General features: G+C 44.8%; 1 protein-coding gene across 3 annotated transcripts in view; it reads right to left on the bottom strand.

The window, feature by feature from the left end:
* Positions 1 to 1,544: 1,544 nt before the first annotated feature.
* irf5 (interferon regulatory factor 5) overlaps positions 1,545 to 17,995 on the bottom strand; it is a 183,451-nt gene continuing 167,000 nt past the window's right edge. Inside the window, exons 1-9 of one of the 3 annotated variants that reach the window (XM_083934995.1) lie at positions 13,952 to 14,139; positions 12,668 to 12,884; positions 9,912 to 10,098; positions 9,755 to 9,780; positions 9,645 to 9,672; positions 7,693 to 8,100; positions 7,209 to 7,598; positions 4,138 to 4,256; positions 1,545 to 2,946 (exon numbers count right to left, since the gene is read on the bottom strand). In XM_083934995.1, the coding sequence (XP_083791121.1) occupies positions 2,761 to 2,946; positions 4,138 to 4,256; positions 7,209 to 7,598; positions 7,693 to 8,100; positions 9,645 to 9,672; positions 9,755 to 9,780; positions 9,912 to 10,098; positions 12,668 to 12,841 (1,518 nt within the window). In that variant the 5' untranslated portion in view covers positions 12,842 to 12,884; positions 13,952 to 14,139 and the 3' untranslated portion in view covers positions 1,545 to 2,760. Of the gene's footprint in view, positions 2,947 to 4,137; positions 4,257 to 7,208; positions 7,599 to 7,692; positions 8,101 to 9,644; positions 9,673 to 9,754; positions 9,781 to 9,911; positions 10,099 to 12,667; positions 12,922 to 13,951; positions 14,140 to 17,995 lie in introns of those variants that run through there. The other 2 variants (XM_083934994.1, XM_083934996.1) reach the window with 2 other exon arrangements.

Here is a 17,995-nt window from a genome sequence, read left to right as displayed (position 1 = left end):
TAAAGATGGAAATTTGTTTACAACAAATACATTAAAGATATTAATAAATATTTTATATATAGTAAATATATAAATATGTTATTATAGATGTTATTAATTATATCATAGATGTTATTTAATATATTTTAGATGTTATTAATTGTTTGTTTGTCAGATATTTAATGATTTTTATTGTTTTTGTATTTAAAGATGATTTTTTGCAGATGCAGCAAAAAGCTGCAGGTCGGAGTCGAACCCACGGCCTCGAGGACCTTCAGCCTCTTTACACGGGGCAAGCGCTCTGACCGCTGACCCACCGCGCCACTTTATTATGATTACATCAGTGTTTTTGTTTTATTTATATTATTGTTGTTGTTTTTATGTTTTTGTGTCGATGGAAAAATGAATGTAACTGATTTATTCATGAAGTCGTTTCAGAACTGATGCAGGAAACACACACACAGACACACACACAGAGACAGACACACACACACACACACACTCAGAGAGACACACACACACACACACACAGAGAGACACACACACACACACACAGACAGAGAAACACACACACACACACAGGTACAGACACACACAGAGACACACACACACACACACACACACTCACACAGACAGACACACACACACTCACACACAGAGAGACACACACACACACAGAGACACACACACAGACACACTCACACAGAGACACACACACACACTCAGAGACACAGACACACACACACACACGCAGACACACACACACACACACACAGAGAGACACACACACACACAGAGACACACACACAGACACACTCACACAGAGACACACACACACACTCAGAGACACACACAGAGACACACACACACTCACACACACACTCACACAGACAGACACACACACACTCACACACAGAGAGACACACACACACACAGACACACTCACACAGAGACACACACACACACTCAGAGACACAGACACACACACACACACGCAGACACACACACACACACACACAGAGAGACACACACACACACAGAGACACACACACAGACACACTCACACAGAGACACACACACACACACTCAGAGACACAGACACACACACATTAATGACGCTGTGTGAAAATACTGCAGCAGTTTTTATTGAAATACAGAAAAAACTCAATGAAATGATTTCAGTTAATAAAAATAATCATTAATATTTTTAATAATTATTTTTGTCTGAACATTTAAAAAACTGAAGCTGACAGAAAAAAAACACGTTACTAAAAAAAAGATTAAATGATATTTGACCAAAACTATTCAAAATAATAAAAATCAAATTAATATTCTGTTTAATTCATTTTCCTTTGTTTGTTTATTTAAATTTTCCCTTTAATTTAAATATTTAAACTTATTAATTTAGAATTATACACAAAAATAAAACAGAATAAATAACTTATTTATATTTCCTTTTTACATTTCTTTATATTAATTTAATAAAACATTAAATATTAAAAATATATTTAATTTTCTTTAATGTTTTTGTTTCTTTACTGACTTTAAATGTATTTATGTGAATTATTATTTATATATTTTATATATTTCTTTAAATGTGTTTTTTCTACATTTCTTTATAATGTAAATTATTTTAAATACTTTGAGTTTATTTATTTTTGCATTAATTCAAAATGTTTTTATTTATTTGTTTTTTTCTTTGAGAAAAAAAACAAATAAATAATAAAAAACACAAAAGTGAATAAAATAAAAATATTAATTTGATTCATAATTTAAATAGTTTTGGTTCATTTAAGTTTAAATTTATTTATTTTGATTTTTTATTCATGTTTTACAATTTTTCTTTCAGCTTCAGATCAGGAGACGTCGGGGTCCAGGTCCTGGGTCCAGAGTCCAGGTCCTGGGTCCAGGTCCTGGGTCCAGAGTCCAGGTCCTGGTGTTCAGGAGACGTTGGGGGTCCAGGTCCTGGTGTTCAGGAGTGTTGGGGTCCAGGTCCTGGTGTTCAGGAGACGTTGGGGGTCCAGGTCCTGGGTCTAGAGTCCAGGTCCTGGTGTTCAGGAGACGTCGGGGGTCCAGGGTCTAGAGTCCAGGTCCAGGTCCAGGGTCCAGGGTCCAGGTCCTGGTGTTCAGGAGACGTCGGGGGTCCAGGGTCTAGAGTCCAGGTCCAGGGTCCAGGGTCCAGGTCCTGGTGTTCAGGAGACGTTGGGGTCCAGGTCCAGGTCCAGGGTCCAGGTCCAGGTGTTCTTTGGGGGTCCTGGTGTTCAGGAGACGTTGGGGGTCCAGGTCCTGGGTCTAGAGTCCAGGTCCTGGGTCCAGGTCCTGGTGTTCAGGAATGTTGGGGGTCCAGGTCCTGGGTCTAGAGTCCAGGTCCAGGGTCCAGGTCCTGGTGTTCAGGAGACGTTGGGGGTCCAGGTCCTGGGTCTAGAGTCCAGGTCCAGGGTCCAGGTCCTGGTGTTCAGGAGACGTTGGGGTCCAGGTCCAGGTCCAGGGTCCAGGTCCAGGTGTTCTTTGGGGGTCCTGGTGTTCAGGAGTGTTGGGGGTCCAGGGTCCTGGTGTTTAGGAGACGTTGGGGGTCCAGGTCCTGGTGTTCAGGAGACGTTGGGGGTCCAGGGTCCTGGTGTTGAGGAGACGTTGGGGGTCCAGGTCCTGGTGTTCAGGAGACGTTGGGGGTCCAGGTCCTGGTGTTGAGGAGACGTTGGGGGTCCAAGTCCTGGTGTTCAGGAGACGTTGGGGGTCCAGGTCCTGGTGTTCAGGAGACGTTGGGGGTCCAGGTCCTGGTGTTCAGGAGACGGGGGTCCAGGGCCCCTGGATGTGCTGGCTCTGCAGGAGCCTCTGCAGCTCCTTGAACTGCTCCACCGTCTGGTCCTTCACGTCCGGGTTCGAGATCTGCAGACGGATGCTGTCGGTGGACCAGCTGAGTTCTCCAGAGAACATCTCCGTCAGGATCCGGGCCACCACAGGGACCACCTGAGGACACGGAGAACCGGGTCAACAACCAGAACCAGGTTAGACTTTAGAACCACGACCAGAACCAGGTCAACAACCAGAACCAGGTTAGACATTAGAACCAGGACCAGAACCAGGTCAACAACCAGAACCAGGTTAGACATTAGAACCAGGACCAGGTTAGACATTAGAACCAGGACCAGGTTAGACATTAGAACCAGGACCAGAACCAGGTCAACTACCAGAACCAGGTTAGACATTAGAACCAGGACCAGAACCAGGGCAACTACCAGAACCAGGTTAGACATTAGAACCAGGACCAGAACCAGGTTAGACTTAAGAACCACGACCAGAACCAGGTCAACTACCAGAACCAGGTTAGACATTAGAACCAGGACCAGAACCAGGTCAACAACCAGAACCAGGCTAGACATTAGAACCACGACCAGGACCAGGTTAGACATTAGAACCACGACCAGAACCAGGTCAACAACCAGAACCAGGTTAGACATTAGAACCAGGACCAGAACCAGGTCAACAACCAGAACCAGGCTAGACATTAGAACCACGACCAGGACCAGGTTAGACATTAGAACCAGAACCAGGTCAACAACCAGAACCAGGCTAGACATTAGAACCAAGACCAGAACCAGGTCAACAACCAGAACCAGGTTAGACATTAGAACCAGAACCAGGTTAGACATTAGAACCACGACCAGAACCAGGTTAGACATTAGAACCAGAACCAGGTTAGACATTAGAACCACGACCAGAACCAGGTTAGACATTAGAACCAGAACCAGGTTAGACATTAGAACCACGACCAGAACCAGGTTAGACATTAGAACCAGGTTAGACATTAGAACCAGGACCAGGTCAACAACCAGAACCAGGCTAGACATTAGAACCACGACCAGAACCAGGTCAACAACCAGAACCAGGTTAGACATTAGAACCAGAACCAGGTTAGACATTAGAACCAGGACCAGAACCAGGTTAGACATTAGAACCAGAACCAGGTTAGACATTAGAACCAGGTTAGACATTAGAACCAGGACCAGAACCAGGTTAGACATTAGAACCAGAACCAGGTTAGACATTAGAACCAGGACCAGAACCAGGTTAGACATTAGAACCAGAACCAGAACCGTGAAGAACAGGAAGCAGAACCCTCTGTTGGGTGTGACAGTGGACGGGTTCTGGTGAACGGACCTGGACCATGATGAGCTTCTTCTCTTTGGGCTTGTGGTCGGGCCAGTCCTCCCCGAAGCAGAAGTAGATCTCGAAGGGTGGAGGGTTCTGGGCTTCACCTTTGTGGAACAAGATCAGTCCTGTGGACAGAAGACACGGGACATGTGGACTAAAGTGAACTCTAGGAGCATAAACGTGCGCTAAAGTGTCCTCTAGGAGCATAAACGTGTGCTAAAGTGTCCTCTAGGAACATAAACGTGTGTTAAAGTGTTCTCTAGGAGCATAAACGTGTGTTAAAGTGTCCTCTAGGAGCATAAACGTGTGCTAAAGTGTCCTCTAGGAGCATAAACGTGTGTTAAAGTGTCCTCTAGGAGCATAAACGTGTGCTAAAGTGTCCTCTAGGAGCATAAACGTGTGCTAAAGTGTCCTCTAGGAGCATAAACGTGTGTTAAAGTGTCCTCTAGGAGCATAAACGTGTGTTAAAGTGTCCTCTAGGAGCATAAACGTGTGTTAAAGTGAACTCTAGGAGCATAAACGTGTGCTAAAGTGTCCTCTAGGAGCATAAACGTGTGTTAAAGTGTCCTCTAGGAGCCTAAACGTGTGTTAAAGTGTCCTCTAGGAGCATAAACGTGTGCTAAAGTGTCCTCTAGGAGCATAAACGTGCGTTAAAGTGTCCTCTAGGAGCATAAACGTGTGCTAAAGTGTCCTCTAGGAGCATAAACGTGTGTTAAAGTGTCCTCTAGGAGCATAAACGTGTGTTAAAGTGTTCTCTAGGAGCATAAACGTGTGCTAAAGTGTCCTCTAGGAGCATAAACGTGCGTTAAAGTGTCCTCTAGGAACATAAACGTGTGCTAAAGTGTCCTCTAGGAGCATAAACGTGTGTTAAAGTGTCCTCTAGGAGCATAAACGTGTGCTAAAGTGTCCTCTAGGAGCATAAACGTGTGCTAAAGTGTCCTCTAGGAGCATAAACGTGTGTTAAAGTGTCCTCTAGGAGCATAAACGTGTGTTAAAGTGTCCTCTAGGAGCATAAACGTGTGTTAAAGTGTCCTCTAGGAGCATAAACGTGTGTTAACGTGTCCTCTAGGAGCACAAACGTGTGTTAAAGTGTCCTCTAGGAGCATAAACGTGTGTTAAAGTGTCCTCTAGGAGCATAAACGTGTGTTAAAGTGTCCTCTAGGAGCATAAACGTGTGTTAAAGTGTCCTCTAGGAGCATAAACGTGTGCTAAAGTGTCCTCTAGGAGCATAAACGTGTGCTAAAGTGTCCTCTAGGAGCATAAACGTGTGTTAAAGTGTCCTCTAGGAGCATAAACGTGTGTTAAAGTGTCCTCTAGGAGCATAAACGTGTGTTAAAGTGTCCTCTAGGAGCATAAACGTGTGCTAAAGTGTCCTCTAGGAGCACAAACGTGTGCTAAAGTGTCCTCTAGGAGCATTAACGTGTGTTAGTGTCCTCTAGGAGCATAAACGTGTGTTAAAGTGTCCTCTAGGAGCATAAACGTGTGCTAAAGTGTCCTCTAGGAGCATAAACGTGTGCTAAAGTGTCCTCTAGGAGCATAAACGTGTGTTAAAGTGTCCTCTAGGAGCATAAACGTGTGTTAAAGTGTCCTCTAGGAGCATAAACGTGTGTTAAAGTGTCCTCTAGGAGCATAAACGTGTGCTAAAGTGTCCTCTAGGAGCACAAACGTGTGCTAAAGTGTCCTCTAGGAGCATTAACGTGTGTTAGTGTCCTCTAGGAGCATAAACGTGTGTTAAAGTGTCCTCTAGGAGCATAAACGTGTGCTAAAGTGTCCTCTAGGAGCATAAACGTGTGCTAAAGTGTCCTCTAGGAGCATAAACGTGTGTTAAAGTGTCCTCTAGGAGCATGAACGTGTGTTAAAGTGTCCTCTAGGAGCATAAACGTGTGCTAAAGTGTCCTCTAGGAGCATAAATGTGTGTTAAAGTGTCCTCTAGGAGCATAAACGTGTGCTAAAGTGTCCTCTAGGAGCATAAACGTGTGCTAAAGTGTCCTCTAGGAGCATAAACGTGTGTTAAAGTGTCCTCTAGGAGCATAAACGTGTGCTAAAGTGTCCTCTAGGAGCATAAACGTGTGCTAAAGTGTCCTCTAGGAGCATAAACGTGTGTTAAAGTGTCCTCTAGGAGCATAAACGTGCGTCAAAGTGTCCTCTAGGAGCATAAACGTGCGTTAAAGTGTCCTCTAGGAGCCTAAACGTGTGTTAAAGTGTCCTCTAGGAGCATAAACGTGTGCTAAAGTGTCCTCTAGGAGCATAAACGTGTGTTAAAGTGTCCTCTAGGAGCATAAACGTGTGCTAAAGTGTCCTCTAGGAGCCTAAACATGTGCTAAAGTGTCCTCTAGGAGCATAAACGTGTGCTAAAGTGTCCTCTAGGAGCATAAACGTGTGTTAAAGTGTCCTCTAGGAGCATAAACATGTGTCAAAGTGTCCTCTAGGAGCCTAAACGTGTGCTAAAGTGTCCTCTAGGAGCATAAACGTGTGCTAAAGTGTCCTCTAGGAGCATAAACGTGTGCTAAAGTGTCCTCTAGGAGCATAAACGTGTGTTAAAGTGTCCTCTAGGAGCATAAACGTGTGCTAAAGTGTCCTCTAGGAGCATAAACGTGTGTTAAAGTGTCCTCTAGGAGCATAAACGTGTGTTAAAGTGTCCTCTAGGAGCATAAACGTGTGCTAAAGTGTCCTCTAGGAGCATAAACGTGTGTTAAAGTGTCCTCTAGGAGCATAAACGTGTGCTAAAGTGTCCTCTAGGAGCATAAACGTGTGCTAAAGTGTCCTCTAGGAGCATAAACGTGTGTTAAAGTGTCCTCTAGGAGCATAAACGTGTGCTAAAGTGTCCTCTAGGAGCATAAACGTGTGTTAAAGTGTCCTCTAGGAGCATAAACGTGTGCTAAAGTGTCCTCTAGGAGCATAAACGTGTGTTAAAGTGTCCTCTAGGAGAATAAACGTGTGCTAAAGTGTCCTCTAGGAGACTAAACGTGTGTTAAAGTGTCCTCTAGGAGACTAAACGTGTGTTAAAGTGTCCTCTAGGAGCATAAACGTGTGCTAAAGTGAACTCTAGGTGCCCCCCCTCCCTTGTGATTGGTCACCTTGCAGGAAGTCGTTGAGGCTGAACACTTTGATCTTCTTCTCCCTCTCCATGGGGTTGGGTGGACCCGGTCCGGGCGAACCCGGTCCGGACCAGAACACCTTACACTGACAGAGGCGCACGGCGTAGATGTCCTGCTGCCAGATCTCCAGGATCAGACCGCGGTCCATGACGTCCAGCAGGGCGTCCGTGTAGAACTTCTGCTTCTGGTTCTGGAGCTCAGACGTTCCCGGGAACCGGACCTGCTGCAGGCTCACGGGTCCGAACAGGTCCACCTGCTCCGGGGTCGGCGCCAGGAGGCCGTAGTACAGCCGGCAGCCCTGAGGGTTGCTGACGGTCAGGGCGCCCGTGGTCCGGCCCCGGTACTGGAACTTCAGGTCCAGGTCGGTTACTATGGGAACACAGAGGACAGTTACTGTGTGTTACTATGGCAACAGGACGGGGATCACTCAGACCCCGCGGCGCCCGTCTGACGCCGTACTCACGTGGGACGCTGCTCAGCAGGTCGTACTTGCAGGGTTGGTGGTTCTGGACGTCCCCCTGGTCCTGGACGTCCCCCATGCTGCTGGCCTCCATCGGGGCCGGCCCGGGAGCCTTCAGGTCCTGGGGTCCGTTAGAACGTCCTGCAGCACGGACGAAGCCTCCCTGATCCACCAGCACGCCCCGAGGCTTAAGGTCAGAGGTCATGGGGAGGTCGGAGGTCATGGCGAGGTCAGAGGTCATGGGGAGGTCAGAGGTCATGGCGAGGTCAGAGGTCATGGCGAGGCCTCTGGCGGGGAGCAGAGGCGTCGGGATCACGTGTCCAAACGTCCCGTTGGACAAACTGAACTGACTCACGTCTGAATGAGCAGGGAAGGCGCCGAAGGACGGGGGGGGGTCACTGATCCTGGGGTCTGAGGAGACACGACATCATCACGTGACATCATCACATGACATCATCACACGACATCATCACACGACATCATCACATGACATCATCACGTGACATAACATGACATCATCACATGACATCATCACACGACATCATCACGTGACATCATCACATGACATGTGACATCATCAGAGCGTCCGTCAGACGTCTGACCTCACGTCTCCACGGCCTCTGGTCCGTCTCTGAAGACCAGGTCCTCAAAGGGTCTGACTAGAGTTAACTTAAACCAGCTAACTTTATCCCTCTAACTTTATCCATCTAACTTTATCCGTCTAACTTTATCCGTCTAACTTTAACCGTCTAACTTTAACCGTCTAACTTTAACCGTCTAACTTTATCCGTCTAACTTTATCCGTCTAACTTTATCAGTCTAACTTTAACCGTCTAACTTTATCCGTCTAACTTTATCCGTCTAACTTTATCAGTCTAACTTTATCCGTCTAACTTTATCCGTCTAACTTTATCCGTCTAACTTTATCAGTCTAACTTTATCCGTCTAACTTTATCCGTCTAACTTTATCAGTCTAACTTTATCAGTCTAACTTTATCCGTCTAACTTTATCCGTCTAACTTTATCAGTCTAACTTTATCAGTCTACCTTTATCCGTCTAACTTTATCCGTCTAACTTTATCCGTCTAACTTTATCCGTCTAACTTTATCCGTCTAACTTTATCCGTCTAACTTTATCCGTCTAACTTTAACCGTCTAACTTTATCCGTCTAACTTTATCCGTCTAACTTTATCCGTCTAACTTTATCCGTCTAACTTTATCCGTCTAACTTTATCCGTTTAACTTTATCCGTCTAACTTTATCCGTTTAACTTTATCCGTCTAACTTAATCCGTCTAACTTTATCCGTCTAACTTTATCCGTCTAACTTAATCTGTCTAACTTTATCCGTCTAACTTTAACCTTCTAACTTTATCCGTCTAACTTTATCCGTCTAACTTTATCCGTCTAACTTTATCTGTCTAACTTTATCCGTCTAACTTTATCCGTCTAACTTTATCCGTCTAACTTTAACCGTCTAACTTTAACCGTCTAACTTTATCCGTCTAACTTTAACCGTCTAACTTTAACCGTCTAACTTTATCCGTCTAACTTTATCCGTCTAACTTTATCCGTCTAACTTTATCCGTCTAACTTTAACCGTCTAACTTTAACCGTCTAACTTTATCCGTCTAACTTTATCCGTCTAACTTTAACCGTCTAACTTTAACCGTCTAACTTTATCCGTCTAACTTTATCCGTCTAACTCCGTCTAACTTTATCCGTCTAACTTTATCCGTCTAACTTTATCCGTCTAACTTTATCCGTCTAACTTTAACCGTCTAACTTTATCCGTCTAACTTTATCCGTCTAACTTTATCCGTCTAACTTTATCCGTCTAACTTTATCCGTCTAACTTTATTCCTCTAACTTTATCCGTCTAACTTTATCCGTCTAACTCTCCGGTTCAGTGTTTAAAGTAAACCTTGATCTTGAGACTCTAAAGTCGGACTCACTGATCTGCAGCTCCATCAGATTCGGCATCTGAAATAAAAGAAAGTCGTCGTCAGGACGATAAAATATGACGCGATTGTGAGTTCACGAAGTTCGGACTCGTGTTCCTCACCTCCTCGTCATCGTCATCGGCTCCGTCTGAAACGGGAAACACACGACGATTAAAGATGGGAAACCAAAGATATGAATGAGCCCCGTGTAAAGCAAACGTGACGTGATGGCGTGACGTGATGGCGTGACGTGATGGCGTGACGTGACGGCGTGCTCACCCGTGGCCCCGCTCTGCTCGCACACCTCGTAGATCTTGTACGGTTGGACGGGCGTTTCTTTGGTGCCGTCGTATTTCAGCTGGAACTCTCGGCTCTTGTTCAGAGCGCAGCGCAGGTTTGCTTTCCACTTGGCCGGATCGGGTTCATCCACGCCGTCCTGGTACTTACCCGTCTCCAGGGCCCACGCCTGCAAGACAAGGAGAAGGGTTTACTAGTCACGCCTACAAGACACAGAGAAGGGTTTACTACAGCCACGCTTGCAAGACACAGAGAAGGGTTTACTACAGCCACGCCTGTTGTTGTGTTAGCCTGCTGTTGTGTTAGCCTGCTGTTGTGTTAGCCTGCTGTTGTGTTAGCCTGCTGTAGTGTTAGCCTGCTGTTGTGTTAGCCTGCTGTTGTGTTAGCCTGTTGTTGTGTTAGCCTGCTGTTGTGTTAGCCTGCTGTTGTGTTAGCCTGCTGTTGTGTTAGCCTGTTGTTGTGTTAGCCTGCTGTTGTGTTAGCCTGTTGTTGTGTTAGCCTGTTGTCGTGTTAGCCTGCTGTTGTGTTAGCCTGTTGTTGTGTTAGCCTGCTGTTGTGTTAGCCTGTTGTTGTGTTAGCCTGCTGTAGTGTTAGCCTGCTGTTGTGTTAGCCTGCTGTTGTGTTAGCCTGCTGTTGTGTTAGCCTGCTGTAGTGTTAGCCTGTCGTTGTGTTAGCCTGCTGTTGTGTTAGCCTGTCGTTGTGTTAGCCTGATGTTGTGTTAGCCTGATGTTGTGTTAGCCTGATGTTGTGTTAGCCTGCTGTTGTGTTAGCCTGATGTTGTGTTAGCCTGTTGTTGTGTTAGCCTGTTGTTGTGTTAGCCTGCTGTTGTGTTAGCCTGATGTTGTGTTAGCCTGCTGTTGTGTTAGCCTGTTGTTGTGTTAGCCTGATGTTGTGTTAGCCTGCTGTTGTGTTAGCCTGATGTTGTGTTAGCCTGTCGTTGTGTTAGCCTTCTGTTGTGTTAGCCTGTTGTTGTGTTAGCCTGATGTTGTTGACAACAGAATAAAAACTAAAAGCAGAAGCAGGGACTAGTGAAGGAGGAAGTGACATCATCAGTGGAGACGCTGAGTGAGCCAATCACTGCAGAGGAAACGGATGTGAAAGAGTTTCACAAGAGTTCGACTTCAACCGCAGAAAAAAGTGAGGAAGTTACAGAAACAGGAATCTGCTTCAGAGTCAAGAACACAACACAACGACACAACAACACAATAACAACGAGACAACAACAACACAACATCAATATTAACACACTTTAACACACGTTTATGCTCCTAGAGGAGACTTTAACACACGTTTATGCTCCTAGAGGACACTTTAACACACGTTTATGCTCCTAGAGGACACTTTAGCACACGTTTATGCTCCTAGAGGACACTTTAACACACGTTTATGCTCCTAGAGGACACTTTAGCACATGTTTATGCTCCTAGAGGACACTTTAGCACACGTTTATGCTCCTAGAGGACACTTTAGCACATGTTTATGCTCCTAGAGGACACTTTAACACACGTTTATGCTCCTAGAGGACACTTTAGCACACGTTTATGCTCCTAGGGGACACTTTAACACACGTTTATGCTCCTAGAGGACACTTCAACACACGTTTATGCTCCTAGAGGACACTTTAGCACACGTTTATGCTCCTAGAGGACACTTTAACACACGTTTATGCTCCTAGAGGACACTTTAACACACGTTTAAGCTCCTAGAGGACACTTTAGCACACGTTTATGCTCCTAGAGGACACTTTAACACACGTTTAGGCTCCTAGAGGACACTTTAACACACGTTTATGTTCCTAGAGGACACTTTAACACACGTTTATGCTCCTAGAGGACACTTTAGCACACGTTTATGCTCCTAGAGGACACTTTAACACACGTTTATGCTCCTAGAGGACACTTTAGCACACGTTTATGCTCCTAGAGGACACTTTAACACATGTTTATGCTCCTAGAGGACACTTTAACACACGTTTATGCTCCTAGAGGACACTTTAGCACACGTTTAGTCTCCTAGAGGACACTTTAACACACGTTTATGCTCCTAGAGGACACTTTAACACACGTTTATGCTCCTAGAGGACACTTTAACACACGTCTATGCTCCTAGAGGACACTTTAGCACACGTTTATGCTCCTAGAGGACACTTTAGCACACGTTTATGCTCCTAGAGGACACTTTAGCACACGTTTATGCTCCTAGAGGACACTTTAACACATGTTTATGCTCCTAGAGGACACTTTAACACACGTTTATGCTCCTAGAGGACACTTTAGCACACGTTTATGCTCCTAGAGGACACTTTAGCACACGTTTATGCTCCCTGAGGACACTTTAGCACACGTTTATGCTCCTAGAGGACACTTTAGCACACCTATATGCTCCTAGAGGACACTTTAACACACGTTTATGCTCCTAGAGGACACTTTAACACACGTTTATGCTCCTAGAGGACACTTTAGCACACGTTTATGCTCCTAGAGGACACTTTAACACACGTTTACGCTCCTAGAGGACACTTTAGCACACGTTTATGCTCCTAGAGGACACTTTAACACACGTTTATGCTCCTAGAGGACACTTTAACACACGTTTATGCTCCTAGAGGACACTTTAACACACGTTTATGCTCCTAGAGGACACTTTAGCGCACCTTTGGACCAGTGGACAGGTGCGTATTTATAATAAAGGACAGGATGGATAGGTGACTGTCGTGGTGCGTTCAGGTGCAGTCTGACCTTGAAGATGGTGTTCTCCTCGTCGGACGCCGGCGTGTGGCGAGTGGCGTGTTTCCAGGGGATCTGGAAGAGCCGGTGTTCTGGACCGAGCCACTGCAGCCCGGGGAACCGGCCCCCGTTCACCTGGGCCAGCAGCCAGGGCTTCAGACGGATCCTCCGGGGCTGCACGCTCATGCTGGGACCACAGGGACCACTGGACCACTGGACCACTGGACCACTGGAGCACAGTTCACCCTTTACACGTCAGTTTGAACCTTTAATGAACAATAATGAAATAAAGAAAAACACTAAAAAAGAATCAAAAACATCAAATAAAAAATAGAAAAATTAAATAATTTAACAAACATTAAATAAATAAATAAAGATTAAATACTCAGTGAAATGAAAATGGGGATTATTTTAATAATAAAATAAATAAAGGAGAAAATTAAAAGTGAAACCTGATTTAGTTGAGTTTGAAAAATCACAGTTTTGCACTTTTGCTTCGTCACGTTTACGTCATAAACCGCAAAAATTATAAATCATCTTTTTCATTTACACGACTGTGAAAACGTTCGTTTGTTTTTCTTATTTTCCGTTTTTGTCTTTATGATCAGCTGTGAAATTAAAACTTCAAAAACTAATAAATAAATAAATTAGTGACATTTAATGGATCAAAAATAATATTAAAAATAACTGCACATTAAAATCAATTTCTTTATTTATTTCACTTTGTATTAACGCCAATATTTATTTATTTATTTATTTATTTATTTATTATTATTTCTAAATTCATTTTCAGATGTTTTTGTTTAATGTTATATTTTACTTTCCCATTTCCACTTTATTCATTTATTATTTATATTACTTTTTATTTATTTATTTATTTATTTATTTTACTCTGTTTTTTATGTATTTATCACACAGTTTGTTATTTACACAAACCTACTTATTTTACTTTTTGTATTTATTTGTGTATTTATTTATTATTTAATTTACTCAGTTTTTATAAATTATTTATACATTTTTTACAGGACGTTATTTACACAAACTTATTTATTAAATTATTAATATTTTATTAATAAATTAAAAACATTTATTTCTTATTTATTTTACTTAATTTTTATTTATTTATGTATGTATTTTAATCTTTTTTTAGTTTTTTCACACAAAAGTTTTTTTCTGTTTTATTTTGAAAACAAACTTTTTTCAGTTAATGACGACACAGGTGTGTGCGCGTGCGTGTGTGTGTGTGTGCGAGTGTGTGTGTGAGTGTGTGTGAAGTGATTTTAATGATGGACTCACCTGCTCCGGGTCCTGGTCCTGGTCCTAGTTCCGGTCCTGGTTCCGGTCGGACTGCTGCGTCACAGTCACGTCGACAAACAAACAAACAAACAAACAAACAAACAAACAAACAAACAAACCAAAACTAAACAAACCGCCGCGACACAAACTGCGGCTCCGCAGGAACTTCTCACGGACTCCGGACCACAATCAACGTGACACAGTGACGGCGGCCACTTCCTGTGCGGGAGACACAATAAGAGCTTCAGTCTGTGGTGAGTTCAAAATAAAAGCTTTAACTTTTATTATAAAATTATAATAAAAGTTATTTTTTCGCTTTAATGACCACGGGTGCGTTTCCGGTGCGTTTCAGTGTTTTATTGTGAAGGGCTCAGTGTGTTTCCGGTGTGTGTGTTGCAGTGTTTTATTGTGAAGGGCTCAGTGTGTTTCCGGTGTGTTTCAGTGTTTTATTGTGAAGGGCTGCTAGTGTGTTTCCGGTGTGTGTGTTGCAGTGTTTTATTGTGAAGGGCTGTCAGTGTGTTTCCGGTGTGTGTGTTGCAGTGTTTTATTGTGAAGGGATGTCAGTGTGTTTCCAGTGTGTGTTGCAGTGTTTTATTGTGAAGGGCTGTCAGTGTGTTTCCGGTGTGTGCTGCAGTGTTTTATTGTGAAGGGCTGTCAGTGTGTTTCAGGTGTGTGTTGCAGTGTTTTATTGTGAAGGGCTCAGTGTGCTTCCGGTGTGTGTGTTGCAGTGTTTTATTGTGAAGGGCTGTCAGTGTGTTTCCTGTGTGTGTTGCAGTGTTTTATTGTGAAGGGCTGTCAGTGTGTTTCCTGTGTGTGCTGCAGTGTTTTATTGTGAAGGGCTGTCAGTGTGTTTCCTGTGTGTGTTGCAGTGTTTTATTGTGAAGGGCTCAGTGTGTTTCCGGTGTGTGTTGCAGTGTTTTATTGTGAAGGGCTGTCAGTGTGTTTCCTGTGTGTGTTGCAGTGTTTTATTGTGAAGGGCTGTCAGTGTGTTTCCTGTGTGTGTGTTGCAGTGTTTTATTGTGAAGGGCTCAGTGTGTTTCCTGTGTGTGCTGCAGTGTTTTATTGTGAAGGGCTCAGTGTGTTTCCTGTGTGTGCTGCAGTGTTTTATTGTGAAGGGCTCAGTGTGTTTCCGGTGTGTTGCAGTGTTTTATTGTGAAGGGCTGCCAGTGTGTTTCCAGTGTGTGTTGCAGTGTTTTATTGTGAAGGGCTCAGTGTGTTTCCAGTGTGTGTTGCAGTGTTTTATTGTGAAGGGCTGTCAGTGTGTTTCCGGTGTGTTTCAGTGTTTTATTGTGAAGGGCTCAGTGTGTTTCCGGTGTGTTTCAGTGTTTTATTGTGAAGGGCTGCTAGTGTGTTTCCGGTGTGTGTGTTGCAGTGTTTTATTGTGAAGGGCTGTCAGTGTGTTTCCGGTGTGTGTGTTGCAGTGTTTTATTGTGAAGGGATGTCAGTGTGTTTCCAGTGTGTGTTGCAGTGTTTTATTGTGAAGGGCTGTCAGTGTGTTTCCGGTGTGTGCTGCAGTGTTTTATTGTGAAGGGCTGTCAGTGTGTTTCAGGTGTGTGTTGCAGTGTTTTATTGTGAAGGGCTCAGTGTGCTTCCGGTGTGTGTGTTGCAGTGTTTTATTGTGAAGGGCTGTCAGTGTGTTTCCTGTGTGTGTTGCAGTGTTTTATTGTGAAGGGCTGTCAGTGTGTTTCCTGTGTGTGTTGCAGTGTTTTATTGTGAAGGGCTGTCAGTGTGTTTCCTGTGTGTGTTGCAGTGTTTTATTGTGAAGGGCTCAGTGTGTTTCCGGTGTGTGTTGCAGTGTTTTATTGTGAAGGGCTGTCAGTGTGTTTCCTGTGTGTGTTGCAGTGTTTTATTGTGAAGGGCTGTCAGTGTGTTTCCTGTGTGTGTGTTGCAGTGTTTTATTGTGAAGGGCTCAGTGTGTTTCCTGTGTGTGCTGCAGTGTTTTATTGTGAAGGGCTCAGTGTGTTTCCTGTGTGTGCTGCAGTGTTTTATTGTGAAGGGCTCAGTGTGTTTCCGGTGTGTTGCAGTGTTTTATTGTGAAGGGCTGCCAGTGTGTTTCCAGTGTGTGTTGCAGTGTTTTATTGTGAAGGGCTGTCAGTGTGTTTCCAGTGTGTGTTGCAGTGTTTTATTGTGAAGGGCTCAGTGTGTTTCCGGTGTGTGTTACGGTGTTTTATTGTGAAGGGCTGAGTGTGTTTCCGGTGTGTGTTGCAGTGTTTTATTGTGAAGGGCTGTCAGTGTGTTTCCTGTGTGTGCTGCAGTGTTTTATTGTGAAGGGCTCAGTGTGTTTCCGGTGTGTGTTGCAGTGTTTTATTGTGAAGGGCTGTCAGTGTGTTTCCTGTGTGTGTTGCAGTGTTTTATTGTGAAGGGCTGTCAGTGTGTTTCCTGTGTGTGTTGCGGTGTTTTATTGTGAAGGGCTGTCAGTGTGTTTCCTGTGTGTGTTGCAGTGTTTTATTGTGAAGGGCTGTCAGTGTGTTTCCGGTGTGTGTTGCAGTGTTTTATTGTGAAGGGCTCAGTGTGTTTCCTGTGTGTTGCAGTGTTTTATTGTGAAGGGCTCAGTGTGTTTCCAGTGTGTGTTGCAGTGTTTTATTGTGAAGGGCTCAGTGTGTTTCCTGTGTGTTGCAGTGTTTTATTGTGAAGGGCTCAGTGTGTTTCCAGTGTGTGTTGTAGTGTTTTATTGTGAAGGGCTGCCAGTGTGTTTCCTGTGTGTGTTGTAGTGTTTTATTGTGAAGGGCTGTCAGTGTGTTTCCGGTGTGTGTTGCAGTGTTTTATTGTGAAGGGCTCAGTGTGTTTCCTGTGTGTGTTGCAGTGTTTTATTGTGAAGGGCTGAGTGTGTTTCCTGTGTGTGTTGCAGTGTTTTATTGTGAAGGGCTCAGTGTGTTTCCTGTGTGTGTTGCAGTGTTTTATTGTGAAGGGCTGAGTGTGTTTCCTGTGTGTGTTGCAGTGTTTTATTGTGAAGGGCTGTCAGTGTGTTTCATTAAAAACAAACAAACAAACAAACAAACAAACAAACAAACAAACATTTGTTAAATAATGAATCAAAAACTTTTATTGCTCTAAAACTTTGATCGTCTTGATTTCCCAGCAGCACTTAAACGCAGCACGAGTGATGTCACACGTGTACTGCTCTGTGATTGGCTGCAGAGATGTTTACTCGTCTGTGATTGGCTGCAGAGATGTCAGGTGTCGTGCTTCTGTCCTGTGATTGGCTGCAGAGGTGTCAGGTGTCGTGCTTCTGTCCTGTGATTGGCTGCAGAGGTGTCAGGTGTCGTGCTTCTGTCCTGTGATTGGCTGCAGAGGTGTCAGGTGTCGTGCTTCTGTCCTGTGATTGGCTGCAGAGGTGTCAGGTGTCGTGCTTCTGTCCTGTGATTGGCTGCAGAGGTGTCAGGTGTCGTGCTTCTGTCCTGTGATTGGCTGCAGAGGTGTCAGGTGTTGTGCTTCTGTCCTGTGATTGGCTGCAGAGGTGTCAGGTGTTGTGCTTCTGTCCTGTGATTGGCTGCAGAGGTGTCAGGTGTTGTGCTTCTGTCCTGTGATTGGCTGCAGAGGTGTCAGGTGTCGTGCTTCTGTCCTGTGATTGGCTGCAGAGGCGCGTCCGTGTCCTCTGAGCTGAACTCGTCTTCAAACAGACAGAAGCTCCTGTACGGGTCCTCCCACTCCTCTGATTGGTCCGATCTCATGATGTCATCAGCAGTGGACTGTCGTCTCTGTCCGTCCCCAGGTGGACCCTCAGGTGGACCCTCAGGTGGACCCTCAGGTGGACCCTCAGGTGGACCCTCAGGTGGACTCTCAGGTGGACCCTCAGGTGGACTCTCAGGTGGACCCTCAGGTGGACCCTCAGGTGGACCCTCAGGTGGACCCTCAGGTGGACTCTCAGGTGGACCCTCAGGTGGACCCTCAGGTGGACTCTCAGGTGGACCCTCAGGTGGACCCTCAGGTGGACTCTCAGGTGGACCCTCAGGTGGACCCTCAGGTGGACCCTCAGGTGGACCCTCAGGTGGACTCTCAGGTGGACCCTCAGGTGGACCCTCAGGTGGACTCTCAGGTGGACCC

Source organism: Echiichthys vipera (genome assembly GCF_963691815.1).
Source record: "Echiichthys vipera genome assembly, chromosome: 20".
Taxonomy (NCBI): Eukaryota; Metazoa; Chordata; class Actinopteri; order Perciformes; family Trachinidae; genus Echiichthys; species Echiichthys vipera.
This window is presented reverse-complemented; position numbering and strand designations above follow the sequence as displayed.